Here is a 16418-nt window from a genome sequence, read left to right on the forward strand (position 1 = left end):
GTAGTATAGTAATCTGTAATACTGGTGTAGCACCCTGTAGTATAGTAATCTATAAGACTGGTGTAGCGTCCTGTAGTAAAGTAATCTGTAATACTGGTGTAGCGTCCTGTAGTAAAGTAATCTGTAATACTGGTGTAGCGTCCTGTAGTATAGTAATCTATAATACTGGTGTAACATCCTGTAGTATAGTAATCTGTTATACTGGTCTAACGTCCTGTAGTATAGTCATCTGTAATACTGGTGTAGTGTCCTGTAGTATAGTAATCTATAATACTGGTCTAGCGTCCTGTAGTATAGTACTCTGTAATACTGGTGTAGCATCCTGTAGGATAGTAATCTGTAATACTGGTGTAGCATCCTGTAGTATAATAATCTATAATACTGGTGTAGCGTCCTGTAGTATAATGATCTGTAATACTGGCGTAATGTCCTGTAGTATAGTAATCTATAATACTGATGTAGCGTCCTGTAGTATAGTAATCTATAATACTGGTGTAGCGTCCTGTAGTATAGTAATCTGTAATACTGATGTAGCGTCCTGTAGTATAGTAATCTGTAATACTGGTGTAGTGTCCTGTAGTATAGTAATCTGTATCACTCTGATGTAGCGTCCTGTAGTATAGTAATCTATAACACTGGTGTAGCGTCCTGTAGTATAGTAATATGTAATACTGGTGTAGCGTCCTGTAGTATAGTAATCTATAATACTGGTGTAACATCCTGTAGTATAGTAATCTGTAATACTGGTCTAACGTCCTGTAGTATAGTCATCTGTAATACTGGTGTAGTGTCCTGTAGTATAGTAATCTGTAATACTGGTGTAGTGTCCTGTAGTATAGTAATCTATAATACTGGTCTAGCGTCCTGTAGTATAGTAATCTGTAATACTGGTGTAGCATCCTGTAGGATAGTAATCTGTAATACTGGTGTAGCATCCTGTAGTATAATAATCTATAATACTGGTGTAGCGTCCTGTAGTATAATAATCTGTAATACTGGTGTAACGTCCTGTAGTATAATAATCTGTAATACTGGTGTAGTTTCCTGTAGTATAGTAATATGTAATACTGATGTAGCGTCCTGTAGTATAGTAATCTATAACACTGGTGTAGCGTCCTGTAGTATAATAATCTGTAATACTGGTGTAACGTCCTGTAGTATAATAATCTGTAATACTGGTGTAGTTTCCTGTAGTATAGTAATATGTAATACTGATGTAGCGTCCTGTAGTATAGTAATCTGTAATACTGGTGTAGCGTCCTGTAGTATAGTAATCTGTAATACTGGTGTGGTGTCCTGTAGTATAATAATATGTAATACTGGTGTAGAGTCCTGTAGTATAGTAATCTGTAATACTGGTGTAGTGTCCTGTAGTATAGTAATATGTAATACTGATGTAGCGTCCTGTAGTATAGTAATCTATAACACTGGTGTAGCGTCCTGTAGTATAGTAATCTGTAATACTGGTGTAGTGTCCTGTAGTATAGTAATCTATAATACTGGTCTAGCGTCCTGTAGTATAGTAATCTGTAATACTGGTGTAGCGTCCTGTAGGATAGTAATCTGTAATACTGGTGTAGCATCCTGTAGTATAATAATCTATAATACTGGTGTAGCGTCCTGTAATATAATAATTTATCATACTGGTGTAGTGTCCTGTAGTATAATAATCTATAACACTGGTGTAGTGTCCTGTAGTATAATAATCTACAACACTGGTGTAGCGTCCTGTAGTATAGTAATCTGTAACACTGGTGTAGCATCCTGTAGTATAGTAATCTATAACACTGGTGTAGCGTCCTGTAGTATAGTAATCTGTAATACTGGTGTAGTGTCCTGTAGTATATTAATATGTAATACTGATGTAGCGTCCTGTAGTATAGTAATCTATAACACTGGTGTAGCGTCCTGTAGTATAATAATCTGTAATACTGGTGTAGCGTCCTGTAGTATAGTAATCTGTAATACTGGTGTAATGTCCTGTAGTGTAGTAATCTATCATACTGGTGTAACATCCTGTAGTATAATAATCTGTAATACTGGTGTAGCATCCTGTAGTATAATAATCTGTAATACTGGTGTAACGTCCTGTAGTATAATAATCTGTAATACTGGTGTAACGTCCTGTAGTATAATAATCTATCATACTGGTGTAGCGTCCTGTAGTATAATAATCTATCATACTGGTGTAGCATCCTGTAGTATTATAATCTATAACACTGGTGTAGCGTCCTGTAGTATAATAATCTATAACACTGGTGTAGCGTCCTGTAGTATAGTAATATGTAATACTGATGTAGCGTCCTGTGGTATAATAATCTATAATACTGGTGTAGCGTCCTGTAGTATAATAATCTGTAATACTGGTATAATGTAGCATCCTGTAGTATAATAATCAGTAATACTGGTGTAGTATCCTGTAGTATAATAATCTATCATACTGGTGTAGCATCCTGTAGTATAATAATCTATAATACTGGTGTAGCACCCTGTAGTATCATAATCTGTAACACTGGTGTAGCGTCCTGTAGTATAATAATCTATCATACTGGTGTAGCGTCCTGTAGTATAATAATCTGTAATACTGGTGTAATGTCCTGTAGTATAGTAATCTGTAATACTGGTGTAATGTCCTGTAGTATAATAAGCTGTAACACTGGTGTAGCGTCCTGTAGTATAGTAGTCTGTAATACTGGTGTAGTGTCCTGTAGTATAGTAATCTATAATACTGGTCTAGCGTCCTGTAGTATAGTAATCTGTAATACTGGTGTAGCATCCTGTAGGATAGTAATCTGTAATACTGGTGTAGCATCCTGTAGTATAATAATCTATAATACTGGTGTAGCGTCCTGTAGTATAATAATCTATCATACTGGTGTAGTGTCCTGTAGTATAATAATCTATAACACTGGTGTAGCGTCCTGTAGTATAATAATCTATAACACTGGTGTAGTGTCCTGTAGTATAATAATCTATAACACTGGTGTAGCGTCCTGTAGTATAGTAATATGTAATACTGGTGTAGCGTCCTGTAGTATAGTAATCTATAACACTGGTGTAGCGTCCTGTAGTATAGTAATCTGTAATACTGGTGTAGTGTCCTGTAGTATATTAATATGTAATACTGATGTAGCGTCCTGTAGTATAGTAATCTATAACACTGGTGTAGCGTCCTGTAGTATAGTAATCTGTAATACTGGTGTAATGTCCTGTAGTGTAGTAATCTATCATACTGGTGTAACATCCTGTAGTATAATAATCTGTAATACTGGTGTAGCATCCTGTAGTATAATAATCTGTAATACTGGTGTAACGTCCTGTAGTATAATAATCTGTAATACTGGTGTAGCGTCCTGTAGTATAATAATCTATCATACTGGTGTAGCGTCCTGTAGTATAATAATCTATCATACTGGTGTAGCATCCTGTAGTATTATAATCTATAACACTGGTGTAGCGTCCTGTAGTATAATAATCTATAACACTGGTGTAGCGTCCTGTAGTATAGTAATATGTAATACTGATGTAGCGTCCTGTGGTATAATAATCTATAATACTGGTGTAGCATCCTGTAGTATAATAATCTGTAATACTGGTATAATGTAGCATCCTGTAGTATAATAATCTGTAATACTGGTGTAGCGTCCTGTAGTATAGTAATCTGTAATACTGGTGTAATGTCCTGTAGTGTAGTAATCTATCATACTGGTGTAACATCCTGTAGTATAATAATCTGTAATACTGGTGTAGCATCCTGTAGTATAATAATCTGTAATACTGGTGTAACGTCCTGTAGTATAATAATCTGTAATACTGGTGTAGCGTCCTGTAGTATAATAATCTATCATACTGGTGTAGCATCCTGTAGGATAGTAATCTGTAATACTGGTGTAGCATCCTGTAGTATAATAATCTATAATACTGGTGTAGCGTCCTGTAGTATAATAATCTATCATACTGGTGTAGTGTCCTGTAGTATAATAATCTATAACACTGGTGTAGCGTCCTGTAGTATAATAATCTATAACACTGGTGTAGTGTCCTGTAGTATAATAATCTATAACACTGGTGTAGCATCCTGTAGTATAGTAATATGTAATACTGGTGTAGCGTCCTGTAGTATAGTAATCTATAACACTGGTGTAGCGTCCTGTAGTATAGTAATCTGTAATACTGGTGTAGTGTCCTGTAGTATATTAATATGTAATACTGATGTAGCGTCCTGTAGTATAGTAATCTATAACACTGGTGTAGCGTCCTGTAGTATAATAATCTGTAATACTGGTGTAGCGTCCTGTAGTATAGTAATCTGTAATACTGGTGTAATGTCCTGTAGTGTAGTAATCTATCATACTGGTGTAACATCCTGTAGTATAATAATCTGTAATACTGGTGTAGCATCCTGTAGTATAATAATCTGTAATACTGGTGTAACGTCCTGTAGTATAATAATCTGTAATACTGGTGTAGCGTCCTGTAGTATAATAATCTATCATACTGGTGTAGCGTCCTGTAGTATAATAATCTATCATACTGGTGTAGCATCCTGTAGTATTATAATCTATAACACTGGTGTAGCGTCCTGTAGTATAATAATCTATAACACTGGTGTAGCGTCCTGTAGTATAGTAATATGTAATACTGATGTAGCGTCCTGTGGTATAATAATCTATAATACTGGTGTAGCATCCTGTAGTATAATAATCTGTAATACTGGTATAATGTAGCATCCTGTAGTATAATAATCTATAATACTGGTGTAGCGTCCTGTAGTATAGTAATCTGTAATACTGGTGTAATGTCCTGTAGTGTAGTAATCTATCATACTGGTGTAGCGTCCTGTAGTATAATAATCTGTAATACTGGTGTAATGTCCTGTAGTATAGTAATCTGTAATACTGGTGTAATGTCCTGTAGTATAATAAACTGTAACACTGGTGTAGCGTCCTGTAGTATAGTAGTCTGTAATACTGGTGTAGCGTCCTGTAGTATAGTAATCTATAATACTGGTGTAGCGTCCTGCAGTATAGTAATCTGTAATACTGGTGTAATGTCCTGTAGTATAGTAATCTATAATACTGGTGTAGCGTCCTGCAGTATAGTAATCTGTAATACTGGTGTAATGTCCTGTAGTATAGTAATCTGTAATACTGGTGTAATGTCCTGTAGTATAGTAATCTATAATACTGGTGTAGAAATTTAATTGGTTGAATATAAGTTGTTTTTCGGTTAATACAGACATTTTACTGTGCAAACTATTTTAAATAGTCTCAGATGATCTGTAATCACTGAAAAAGAAAACAAGGCAAGAAAGTTACTTACATTTTTAACTTAAAACACATTGCCATGGCGATCCTGAGGTGTCCAAGCACTACATTTTGTTGTAAGTTTGGATATAAATAAATGCAGTATGATATCCTTGTGAATGTGGCCTGAGATCCACAATCCACTATAATAACAAGCAACCATCAAAACGATAAACAACATTCACATGTGAACGCCTGGCACATTAATCATCATGGTGTTCAGTCGTCTGCAGCACATTAACACCCTTGATCACACCAATTCCCTAGTGGCACTAAAGGTGTATTTGCATCTGTGGCCACTTACCAACTATGTTTACTGGTGTGAAACAGTTTAAAGAATATTCTTTATCAAGCTAATCTCTATCTGATGTATCAGCATTACATTTCCTTAAAAAGCAGAAAACCTAACTATATAGACGAGGGTATGCACGTGGTGTCACCGATGGTGGGAGTCCCTGCGGCCAAAAGATCATCTGTGTGGCAGTGATAGCGTTCAGTGTGAATGCCACAAACACAGAACTGAGAAAGAGTTGTTGTGTGATTGACTGTACAAACAGATTCAGCAGGAAATTGGCGTTTTTCTTTTACAGACTGCTGAAAGCTAAAGAGAGGAGAAACTAATGACCTACGGAAATTCGCAGAAGCAACTAGAATCCAGGCACCGAAACGTGTGGAGGCTCACAGAGTGGCCTAGTCACGCTCTGAAAACAGGCGTGGAAAAAGTGGGCCAACTGTAGTTGCGAATTCAGCAACATGCTAAGATAAAAATAAAAGGGAAAGCCAGCAAACCTGGATGAACCAGTCTACTAAATATGCCTGAAAACTCTGCTCTCAGATATGAGGCATTATCCTCTAAACGGGTGTGATTTGAGCCTGGCTACACATGTTCATGGACCGTTGATTCTTTGGTAACATTGATGGATCGCTGTGGAGTCCGACTGCCTTTAATATGAGCAGAATTTTGGCCACTCTGTCCGACTGAAGGGGGCGTGTTCCCGTGGACATGTGGCGTCAGTGCATACCCTCTATACTGCCGTAGCGCTCAGTAGTAACCTGTACAGTTAAAACACGTGTGAAGCTAATGGGCAGTTAATGGTTAAGGGTTCATCCTGACAATTCAACAAATGATGTAAGCCAGGAAGCAGATACTAGACGTGCTTGATATCTGATGTGTGCTTGGACGTGTATTACAGAGATGAGCTCGATGAATTGTGTGTTTGTTAGCAACGGTAGCCTAGCATCTCCCTTTGTTAATTTAAGAATTGTATCTGGGGTTAGTGACCCAATCATATTATTTAGATTTTTCAAGCTATTTTTTTTAACTCATGTCTAGTTAGTCATGTTTTTAACAATTACCTATCATTTATCACCTACCAATTATAAATTTAGGTGCTATGCTCTGTCTGATTATGTTTTATAATAATAACTAACTGAACATTTGTTCACAGTAAAGCGTGAACCCCTTAGTAGAAAGTTATTACACCAGATGGTTATGACGTCGGAGACTGTTTTACCATAGTTTAGACAAGATTTTGGGACTAAAATATGATTTTTAAATCACACATTATCATAATATATTTCATGAACAAAAAACATGGCAGCACCCTGTTGCTATCACTTCTCAACAGTGCACAATTTCTCACCAAACCCACTCTGAATGTGCTTATCTCGAATACTGAATTATGCAGAGAACCATTTAAAAATCACTGGAGCTCCCATTTAATACACAGTTCAGAACATTCATGACTATCGTTACACATTGTTGACACGCTATCAGAGCTCACATCATGCATACGATGCTACTTTAGAAGCCACGCCTCCAATTTCAAGAATGGCAACTTTACAGGAGCAGCAAAAAGTCATTATGGAAACTGTATAAAATAATCACAGGGTACTTAATGTAAAACTGCAGGGTTATTGTGAGAATGAACATTGAATATTTATAAGAGTGAAGTTTAGCAATGGAAACAAGCTATGTGTATTCATATAAATGTATGCAGGAGTAGCCATGGAGAAAAGAACTGCTTGTTGGTTTCCACCGCTTTAACCCCAGTGTATCTATAGGCCAGGGCTGCTCAATCCTGGTCCTGGAGCTCCACCATCCTGAAGAGTTCAGATCCAACACAGCTGACTCTAATGTTCAGTTGCTCCTGAAGGCCTCCATTATCTGGATCCGGTGTGTTAGATTCAAGGTGGAGCTAAACTCTGCAGGGTGGTAGATCTCCAGGACCAGGGTTAAGCAGCCCTGCTGAAGGGTATAACAGTACGTGTGCTGTAAGAGAACAGCAGCTGGGCATTACTCTGATGGATACTGCAGTCTAGAAATGTTCCTTAATGATGGTAAGTACAGAACCCTTCAGTATCTTTCAATAAAGATGTCTCTTTGAGATGCCATGTCTCTACATACAAGTATCACCTTTATTAAACAACATCCTGAAGAATTCCTTTTATTTGAAGACTGTGCTAATAAAGGCTCATTTTCTCTGTGATGCTGATCCAGGTGGGTTTAGAAAGGTTTATGTCTCACCATCCACAGATATGCACATCAACAAGATCAGACATATTGGGGAGTCCCAACAAAGCTCCACAAAAGCGTCATAGCACAAGGATCCTCTTAAAGAGAGAGAGAGGGTTTAGAGTGATACTTGCTCGCTCTACCACTGATCAGTGATCTCTGTGCCAAGAAGCTTTAGGGAAAGCCAGTCCAGCTCAATTCACACAGCGCTCTCTGGTCAGTAATGTCCATCAGCACACTGAGAAAAGCTCCTATTCCAGAGTTTTGGCTTTTTTGGGTGACGTCGTTTCTCCGTTCTCTGCAACCTCCTGTCCTCTCCTCTTCCTCAGCCCCTTCATCTTTCTCGTCTGCAGTTTGTCCAGATTCTGTTTCTGCATGTGCAGGCGGCCGTACTTGGTGCCAAAGGTGTCATGGGAAACGTTCTTCTTCTTCTTGGGCTGCAAGGAGAGAGAGTAGGGTTCTCTATTAATATTTATAAACAAAAGACCCAACTAACAGCTACAGTATAGTAGTACAGTATCGGTCTGTCTTCAGTGCCTCTAGTAAGGTTTGTGAAGGAATGTTTGGTATCTGATGTGCGCTTCTCAAGTTTACAACAGGAGGTGCTAACAAACACTGAACTGTCTCTTAAAAACACATCCATGTCATTATTTGGCAGACAGGGTACGACAGTCACACAGAAACTGACACTAAAAATAACTTCTATTCATGTCAATTATTTTTTTGTGTTTATGTTTATGTAGCAGTTTATGTGGCCAATTTTTGAAGCAAATAAATTAATACACATAATAACAGTCATTAAAGTCCCCACACTACACAAATGATACACCACACACTAGGATTATGCACGCGAACAAGAGTCCCGACCGGCATCACCGAACCTTTACAAGAAAAAAAGTTTTCCACAAACTGCTACACTGCACAGAAAAAGCATAGAAGTAAATCACCACGTACATCTGTGTAAAAGCTGTTTATCTGGGCTGTAAGAATTATTTCGCTCAGGAAACTTGTTTATGGTCTTTTAGGCATGATATAGGCCACTAGGGAACTTGTATTACTACTGAACCCCAGCAGACAGCTCTAGAAATCACCTGACTTTCTGCTGAAAAGTGTTTTAGACCATCAGCTTAAAAAAAATTAAAATGAATCAAAATTTAATCTAAAATTGATTACTTGATTCATCAAAGAAAAAAAATATAGATAAAAGAGAGGAGTAGTCATAAGCAGGCTCTGCTTGGTGCCCTGTGATGTACCTTCAGTCCTTTGGGCTGTCTGAATGCAGTCTTGTACAGGTCGTCTGAAGCCAGGTGAGTTCTCCTCATAACAAAATCGAACGATGGGCCAATCTCCTCCAGCTCAATCCGAGGTGTCCGGCACCCTGACTTCTTTAGCAGCACTCTGACCAAAGACAAATACACTGTTAAAGCCTAGAAATCCTGTAGTTTTATATGAAATGTTTCTAGGAATAGAAGACACTCTCAGTACAGTGATTTTTATTTAGCTGGATATTATCTGGGCATGGCTTCAGAGCTGGAGGAGATGAAGCTTGCAGTAAAAGCCTTTAGAACGCTGCAATATTCATAAAACTATAATACCATTTTACATTGAACAAATAGTTCAATGTAAGTTCTGACTGTCGCCCTACGGACATGCAGCTACCCATTTTTAATGAAAATATGCAGCACATTGTCAAGAGCCAATCAGCAAATGACTGACAAGCTTATGATAACAAGAAAAACGACACTGATACCAGAGAGCTTGTAGTGAAGAGAGCTACCACTAGATAATGTATTCCGATTTGTTCAGACATTAGACGGTGAGCAAGCCCAGGAGGAACAGATTTTAATACAGAAAACTGCTCAATTCCTCAACACAGAACAGATTTTTTAAAATGCTGTTAAGCTCCAATTATATGACTTTCTAGAACTGTCTGATGTTAATTCAGACATCAGTCAGCATATTTATTATTGCCCTACAAAAACAGGTCTATGTAGTACTAAAGGTTTTGTGACCCCTTATGTGGCATCATTTTCAAAGAAACCTCTACAAGAGGTTTTCCAACAATTAAAAAAAAAAAAGCTTTAAACAGGTAAAACATCTAAATGGTTCTCTGAGTTGTCATGATTCTGCATAGAACCACTGCCATTACTAAGAACTCCTTAGAGAACCCTTTACGAGTAAACTTTCTAAGTATTTGCTTACTGCAGGCTTCTTCTAAGTAAAAGAAAATTAGAAAGCCCCGGCCTGGCCACTCACTTGTAGCTCCGCATGTAGATCTTACCGTCCGCCGCACTGAAATGGAGAATATGCTCCAGACCAGCTAGCCGCACTGCAGATACAGTGGGACCACGAAAGAAATCTAGGTGGGGAAAAAAGCGAAAGAAAGAGAGAGAGAGAAAGAGAGAGAGAGAATAGGGACAGGGTCACTGGTGAAGCTTCTTGAGTGCTAACGGCACCCCTAGAAGAGATTTTTTTTACAAGCCAGGTCTATGAGACCCACCTATAAAAGTGTTTTAAACAGCTACTGATGGACCTGACTGTTACAACCATTATAATAAACAAGCAAAACAAGGTTTTATTGACAAACTTAGTGTTTCTAAAATCTATTACAGTTTTGTTCCTCACACTGGTGTGAGAAGACTTCAGCTTTCTCATACAGCCTCAAACATATTAACTCCCATTCTTTCAGCCATCTGATTTATTTGGCATGTCCAATGCCAATACCTGCAGCATGTGTAGGGCAACATGGATTCAATTAAGTATCAGTAAATCCGAGGCAAAACATCAGGCCTTCTGTGAAGAAGCTGAAGCTTGGGCATCAGTGGACCTTCCAACAGGCTAATGTAGCTACAGACCAATGTCATCTCTGTCAACACACCTAAAAACACCTACATCTCCATAGGCAGACGATTTATAATTATATAGATCAAACCCTGTGTATATCACATTGTTCATCCCATAAGAGAAAATCGGGGTATTCTTATGGTAGAAGCCAAACTTGAGGAAAAATCAATGCTGCCCGGTTTATTAATTAGCACTTCAGATTCAGGACAACACTCTACCATTCCATATTTCTAAAAATGGTTTTGAATATCTTGGCATAAATATTACAAAAGAACCTCCATCAAGAAAACGTTTCTCCATTATTTGAGGAAACAAAACGTCAAGAAACGACTAAAACATGGAGCATGGAGGTTACTCACTACCGCACTGGAGTGGAAATGACTAAACTGGGGAGGAAACATAATAATCACTAATGCAGAATGACCACTGGTCTTGTTCCGGCTGATGGAAATGAAAATTCTAATGAAGGGTAGGGAGTTTCTTGTAAAGGTCAGGGAGGGTGTGTTAGGTGTGCATGTGTCCCACCTGTCAGGACGTTCCGGAGTCGCAAGTATTCGTTATCCGTGTCAAAAAGATCGCCTGCGAACACCAGCATTGGCTTAGTGGCCTCCGCACACTTATTATTCTGCATGGGAAGAGGAGCAAATATTTCAGAGACATTAAGAGTTTCATTTAAAATGTCTTTTCCTTTACGCAGAACAGTGAGAGCCGCCCACACTCTGACTGGCTCAAAAGTCTTCTACCCAGGTCCTTATATCACCAGCGGTCTCCGCTGCTGTTAACTGCTAAGCTTTTTCCACCTACCCACTAAACAAGACATTAGCAGTTCCCCACCACTGCCTTCACAGATCTGCCCTTTTTACACACATTCACAAAACATCTTCCTCACCTTGATGTGTTTCAGAGAGGTGAACTTCTCAATACCCAGCTCAAACATGTCCAGCACATGGAAATCAAACATGCGACCTGTATACACACACACACACAATCATGAGATACACATGAATGCAATTCAGATTCCACAGCATACACACTTGTGTACTAGAGAAACCTCTTTAACAGTGTTAAAGAAGTGTTGAGAAACACTAATCATATGTAAACAGTAAAGTAAATGATGAAAACCAATTTATTTAACTTTTACACGTTAATGGCAGATGTATGAGCACAGAGTGAAGTGCAGGACTACAGGAAGTGTAGCGGGAGCTCTATAATGTTCATATGAGCACCACCGTCATTCTTACAGATAATACCCTACAGGAAGATAAAGGCTTCTACTGTTTCACTTATAAAGTGTCTTTTTTATGTGTGGGGGGAGCAGAGGGAATGTAATGTGTGTGATAGCAGCAGAACACAGGGAAAACTGAAGAAAGCAGAATACTTAGACCAATAGATTAGTCAGTTATGCAAATAATGAGCAGTTGCAGCCCAACAATACAACATAATTTTTAACAAAATCTAAAGTGTGTATCTTAACTAACTCTATCTGTGGAATAGGAAGGTCAAGATGGAGATGAATTCTTACCGAATACGAGGTTATTGGGCCGTTTCTTGTTGTGTGAGCCGAATAAAAACAGGGAGCAATCTGATTTCTTGGAGAAGAATTCCTGAGAGAGAAACAGTAAAATTAAACAACTTATATGCAAGTGTCTCAATTTGTACAAACAAGAGGTCGCAAACATACCAGTGACGTGGAGTCCTCAAACGGTCTCATCACATTTTTCCTGAAGAGAAGATACATTTACATTTAAGTTTCATTTTAAAGATTTGCCAAAATAACAAAAACCAGAGAGAATTGTATAGAATTGCAAAATTATAACCATATTTAAAAAAAGTCAGGGGAGAGACTTACTTCTTATACAGCACTGCATTTGGTTTCTTTAAGGCATACTGTGAAGAGAACAACCAACATGAGAACAACATCTTACATTATAAGCCTTCAATTTAACACACCCACTGCTTCAAAAACCTTTTACATCCACCATAATTAGGTGGGTATATCAATATTCAACCCATGTGTACTGTATAACCATTATGCAGCATTATAGAGCGTCCCCTGCACTGTATTACAGTCTGTCAGAATGGGTGTGTGGATCATATGAACAATATAGAGCATTATAGAGCTCCCCCTACACTTCATGTAGTGTATTACAGTCTGTCAGAATGAGTGTGTGGATCATATGAACAATATAGAGTATTATAGAGCTCCCCCTACAGTTCATGTAGTGTATTACAGTCTGTCAGAATGAGTGTGTGGATCATATGAACAATATAGAGCATTATAGAGCTCCACCTATACTTCCTAGAGTGTATTACAGTCTGTCAGAATGAGTGTGTGGATCATATGAACAATATAGAGCATTATAGAGCTCCACCTATACTTCCTAGAGTGTATTACAGTCTGTCAGAATGAGTGTGTGGATCATATGAACATTATAGAGCGTCCCCTACACTTCCTGTAGTGTATTACAGTCTGTCAGAATGGGTGTGTGGATCATATGAACAATATAGAGCATTATAGAGCTCCACCTATACTTCCTAGAGTGTATTACAGTCTGTCAGAATGAGTGTGTGGATCATATGAACATTATAGAGCTCCCCCTACACTTCCTGTAGTGTATTACAGTCTGTCAGAATGAGTGTGTGGATCATATGAACATTATAGAGCATTATAGAGCTCCTCCTACACTTCCTGTAGTGTATTACAGTCTGCCAGAATGAGTGTGTGGATCATATGAACATTATAGAGCATTATAGAGCTCCCCCTACACTTCCTGTAGTGTATTACAGTCTGTCAGAATGAGTGTGTGGATCATATGAACATTATAGAGCATTATAGAGCTCCTCCTACACTTCCTGTAGTGTATTACAGTCTGCCAGAATGAGTGTGTGGATCATATGAACATTATAGAGCATTATAGAGCTCCCCCTACACTTCCTGTAGTGCATTACATTCTGTCAGAATGAGTGTGTGGATCATATGAACATTATAGAGCATTATAGAGCTCCCCCTACACTTCCTGTAGTGCATTACAGTCTGTCAGAATGAGTGTGTGGATCATATGAACATTATAGAGCTCCTCCTACACTTCCTGTAGTGTATTACAGTCTGTCAGAATGAGTGTGTGGATCATATGAACATTATAGAGCATTATAGAGCTCCCCCTACACTTCCTGTAGTGCATTACAGTCTGTCAGAATGAGTGTGTGGATCATATGAACATTATAGAGCTCCTCCTACACTTCCTGTAGTGTATTACAGTCTGTCAGAATGAGTGTGTGGATCATATGAACATTATAGAGCATTATAGAGCTCCCCCTACACTTCCTGTAGTGCATTACATTCTGTCAGAATTAGTGTGTGGATCATATGAACATTATAGAGCATTATAGAGCTCCTCCTACAGTTCCTGTAGTGCATTACATTCTGTCAGAATGAGTGTGTGGATCATATGAACATTATAGAGCATTATAGAGCTCCTCCTACACTTCCTGTAGTGTATTACAGTCTGTCAGAATGAGTGTGTGGATCATATGAACATTATAGAGCATTATAGAGCATCTCCTACACTTCCTGTAGTGTATTACAGTCTGTCAGAATGAGTGTGTGGATCATACGAACATTAAAGAGCACTTTCTTGCCGTCTCTGACCAACTGTACAGACGAAACACTTACTATGTCTTTAAGAGCCTGAGTGACAGTTTCACTCGTGTTCCCGCCTTTCATAATCATTGCATTTTTAGAGTTTTCCACCAGCTTTGGTGCTCTGTGCTCCAGGAAGCGCTTGGACCGCTTCGTCTTCGGCTTTCTACAGAGAAGAATGTGCAAAGTATTAAAACATGCAAAAATATAATAATAATAACGATGGAAATCTTTACACATTAGCTCATTCCTAAACATAGCCAAGCTGTAACTCAGAGTTATAAAGGAAAGAAACTGTTTAATAAAAGAATAGCTGTGTGCATAATAAGTAACTAAATATTACAAATATTAACTTGTGGAGTGTGTATTAAAGTTACAGAGAAGCTGGACTGGGAATATAGCATTAATATAGTGATTATACTAATAACAGAAGGACTAGATTGGAAAACAGTGCAAAACTGAATCCCTTCGCCTCATCAGGTCAACTGATTGAACAATTTTACTTTCTTATTGTTTTTTTTCATCCATCAGTGTTCCCCCACTACAATACCCAGCATGCATTACAAAACACATGAGCTCAAAGCATGACCAATACACCCCAATGTGTACCACCTGGAGAGGCATCTCAAATATTAAGATTTTGCTAGTGCAAGAAAGCTGCTTAAAGGAGTCCATGGCTGTGTCTGGCAGGAAGGTACGGAGTCATGTCTGAATCAAACAGCCGTATAAAATGCCGCCTGCTAAGCTACCATCATCTTGCTGATTTGTGAAGGGAGCATAGATGCAGCCTTCACCGCCCTACGCATCCGATGATCCTCTGGGTTAGCGCCAGCTCATCTCAAGAGAAACAGCAACACAGTGGAAGTAAAAATGTATTATTTAATTTGATTAATTGTCCTTAATATTTAATTCCTGAGGAGAAAAACATGCGAAATCGCTGAATTTTGGATTTTTATGTCTATTGGTTTGAATTAGACGCACCACCAGCTGACAGTAGTGTCCGTACGCTGCTTTCAACACACACATCTCATCTACATTTACATTTATGGCTTTTAGCTGACACTCTCATCCAGAGCGGCTTACAGGGTTACTGGTATTACAGAGGAGGGCCGATGCAGTGTTAGGAGTCTTACCCAAGGACTCTTATTGGTGTAGCGCAGCACAGTCACCCAGCCCAGGAATCAAACCCTGGTCTCCCACACTGTGTGGAAGCTCAGTGGCAGGTACCAACCACCTCAAACACGATGCTGTCTTCTAAGGTCCTGACCTATGAGAGAGCATCGAGGCAGCTGCCTTCAGTTTAGGACACAGCCTATGGCTGCTGATTCTTGGGACAAGGCTGAAGGACTCGAGTATTTTGCTTGATTGTGAACAAGCCATAGCCTGAACAACGCAGCTAATTAAGCTAAACCTCTGCATGGTGCTCTAGTCATTCCTCCACTCTAAAATTGTACAGAACACAAATAATACCCTAATTTTGCTGAAGTGTTGAAAATAATGTGGTATTTCACTTTTTATGCCTTTTGGAAAGCAGCTGATCTACTCAGACAATCACACACATTCCCACAAACGGCTTATTCTGCTGGTCTTTAAACCAGAAGATCATGACCACTCCAGAGACCCGGAGCTTCTCCTCACAGAGAGGACACACAGCCCCGGCTGTAGACGTGTCTGGGTTGCACTCTGGGTCAGACCGGCCCCCTTTAATAAATAAAACTCAGTCAGAAGAGAGTCTGAACCCGGTCGTTAGGTGTGATCAGACACTAGCTACTTTATTTTGATTCAAATGCAAACACTGCCAGACATCCAGTGCGAAGCTGAACCCACGTGCCGACAGAGCCACAACTCAGTGAAGCTAAAGTTAGCCTTTTGCTACTCCGAAACCCTTCTCTATTTATCAACAGTGCTGCTGTTTAACTCCTGCCCTGCATGAAATCCCGACAAGCACATCACGCGCAGATTTAAACACATATAACCATTAAAATGAAACTTATTAAAAGCCACACTCACACCACTCCGTCCAGCTGCGCCATTTTACACGCTGCTTGTTGCTGTGGGGCAAATATGGCCGCGGCTTTCAAAATAAAAGTCTGTGATCGACGCCCACAAAGAA

The 16418-nt window shown here is 38.9% G+C and overlaps 1 protein-coding gene across 1 annotated transcript; it reads right to left on the bottom strand.

Annotated features, from left to right (window-relative positions):
- Positions 1-7001: 7001 nt before the first annotated feature.
- Positions 7002-16364, bottom strand: rpf2 (ribosome production factor 2 homolog). Its single transcript, XM_072694488.1, has 10 exons — positions 16316-16364; positions 14339-14471; positions 12515-12552; positions 12347-12386; positions 12188-12269; positions 11555-11631; positions 11191-11290; positions 10078-10180; positions 9075-9219; positions 7002-8258 (listed from the first exon to the last, which is right to left on the bottom strand). Exons 1-10 carry the CDS (start codon positions 16336-16338, stop codon positions 8073-8075), a joined length of 927 nt encoding a protein of 308 aa, XP_072550589.1. The 5' UTR covers positions 16339-16364; the 3' UTR covers positions 7002-8072.
- Positions 16365-16418: the final 54 nt, after the last annotated feature.

This window comes from Salminus brasiliensis, chromosome 1, assembly GCF_030463535.1.
Source record: "Salminus brasiliensis chromosome 1, fSalBra1.hap2, whole genome shotgun sequence".
Lineage (NCBI taxonomy): Eukaryota > Metazoa > Chordata > Actinopteri > Characiformes > Bryconidae > Salminus > Salminus brasiliensis.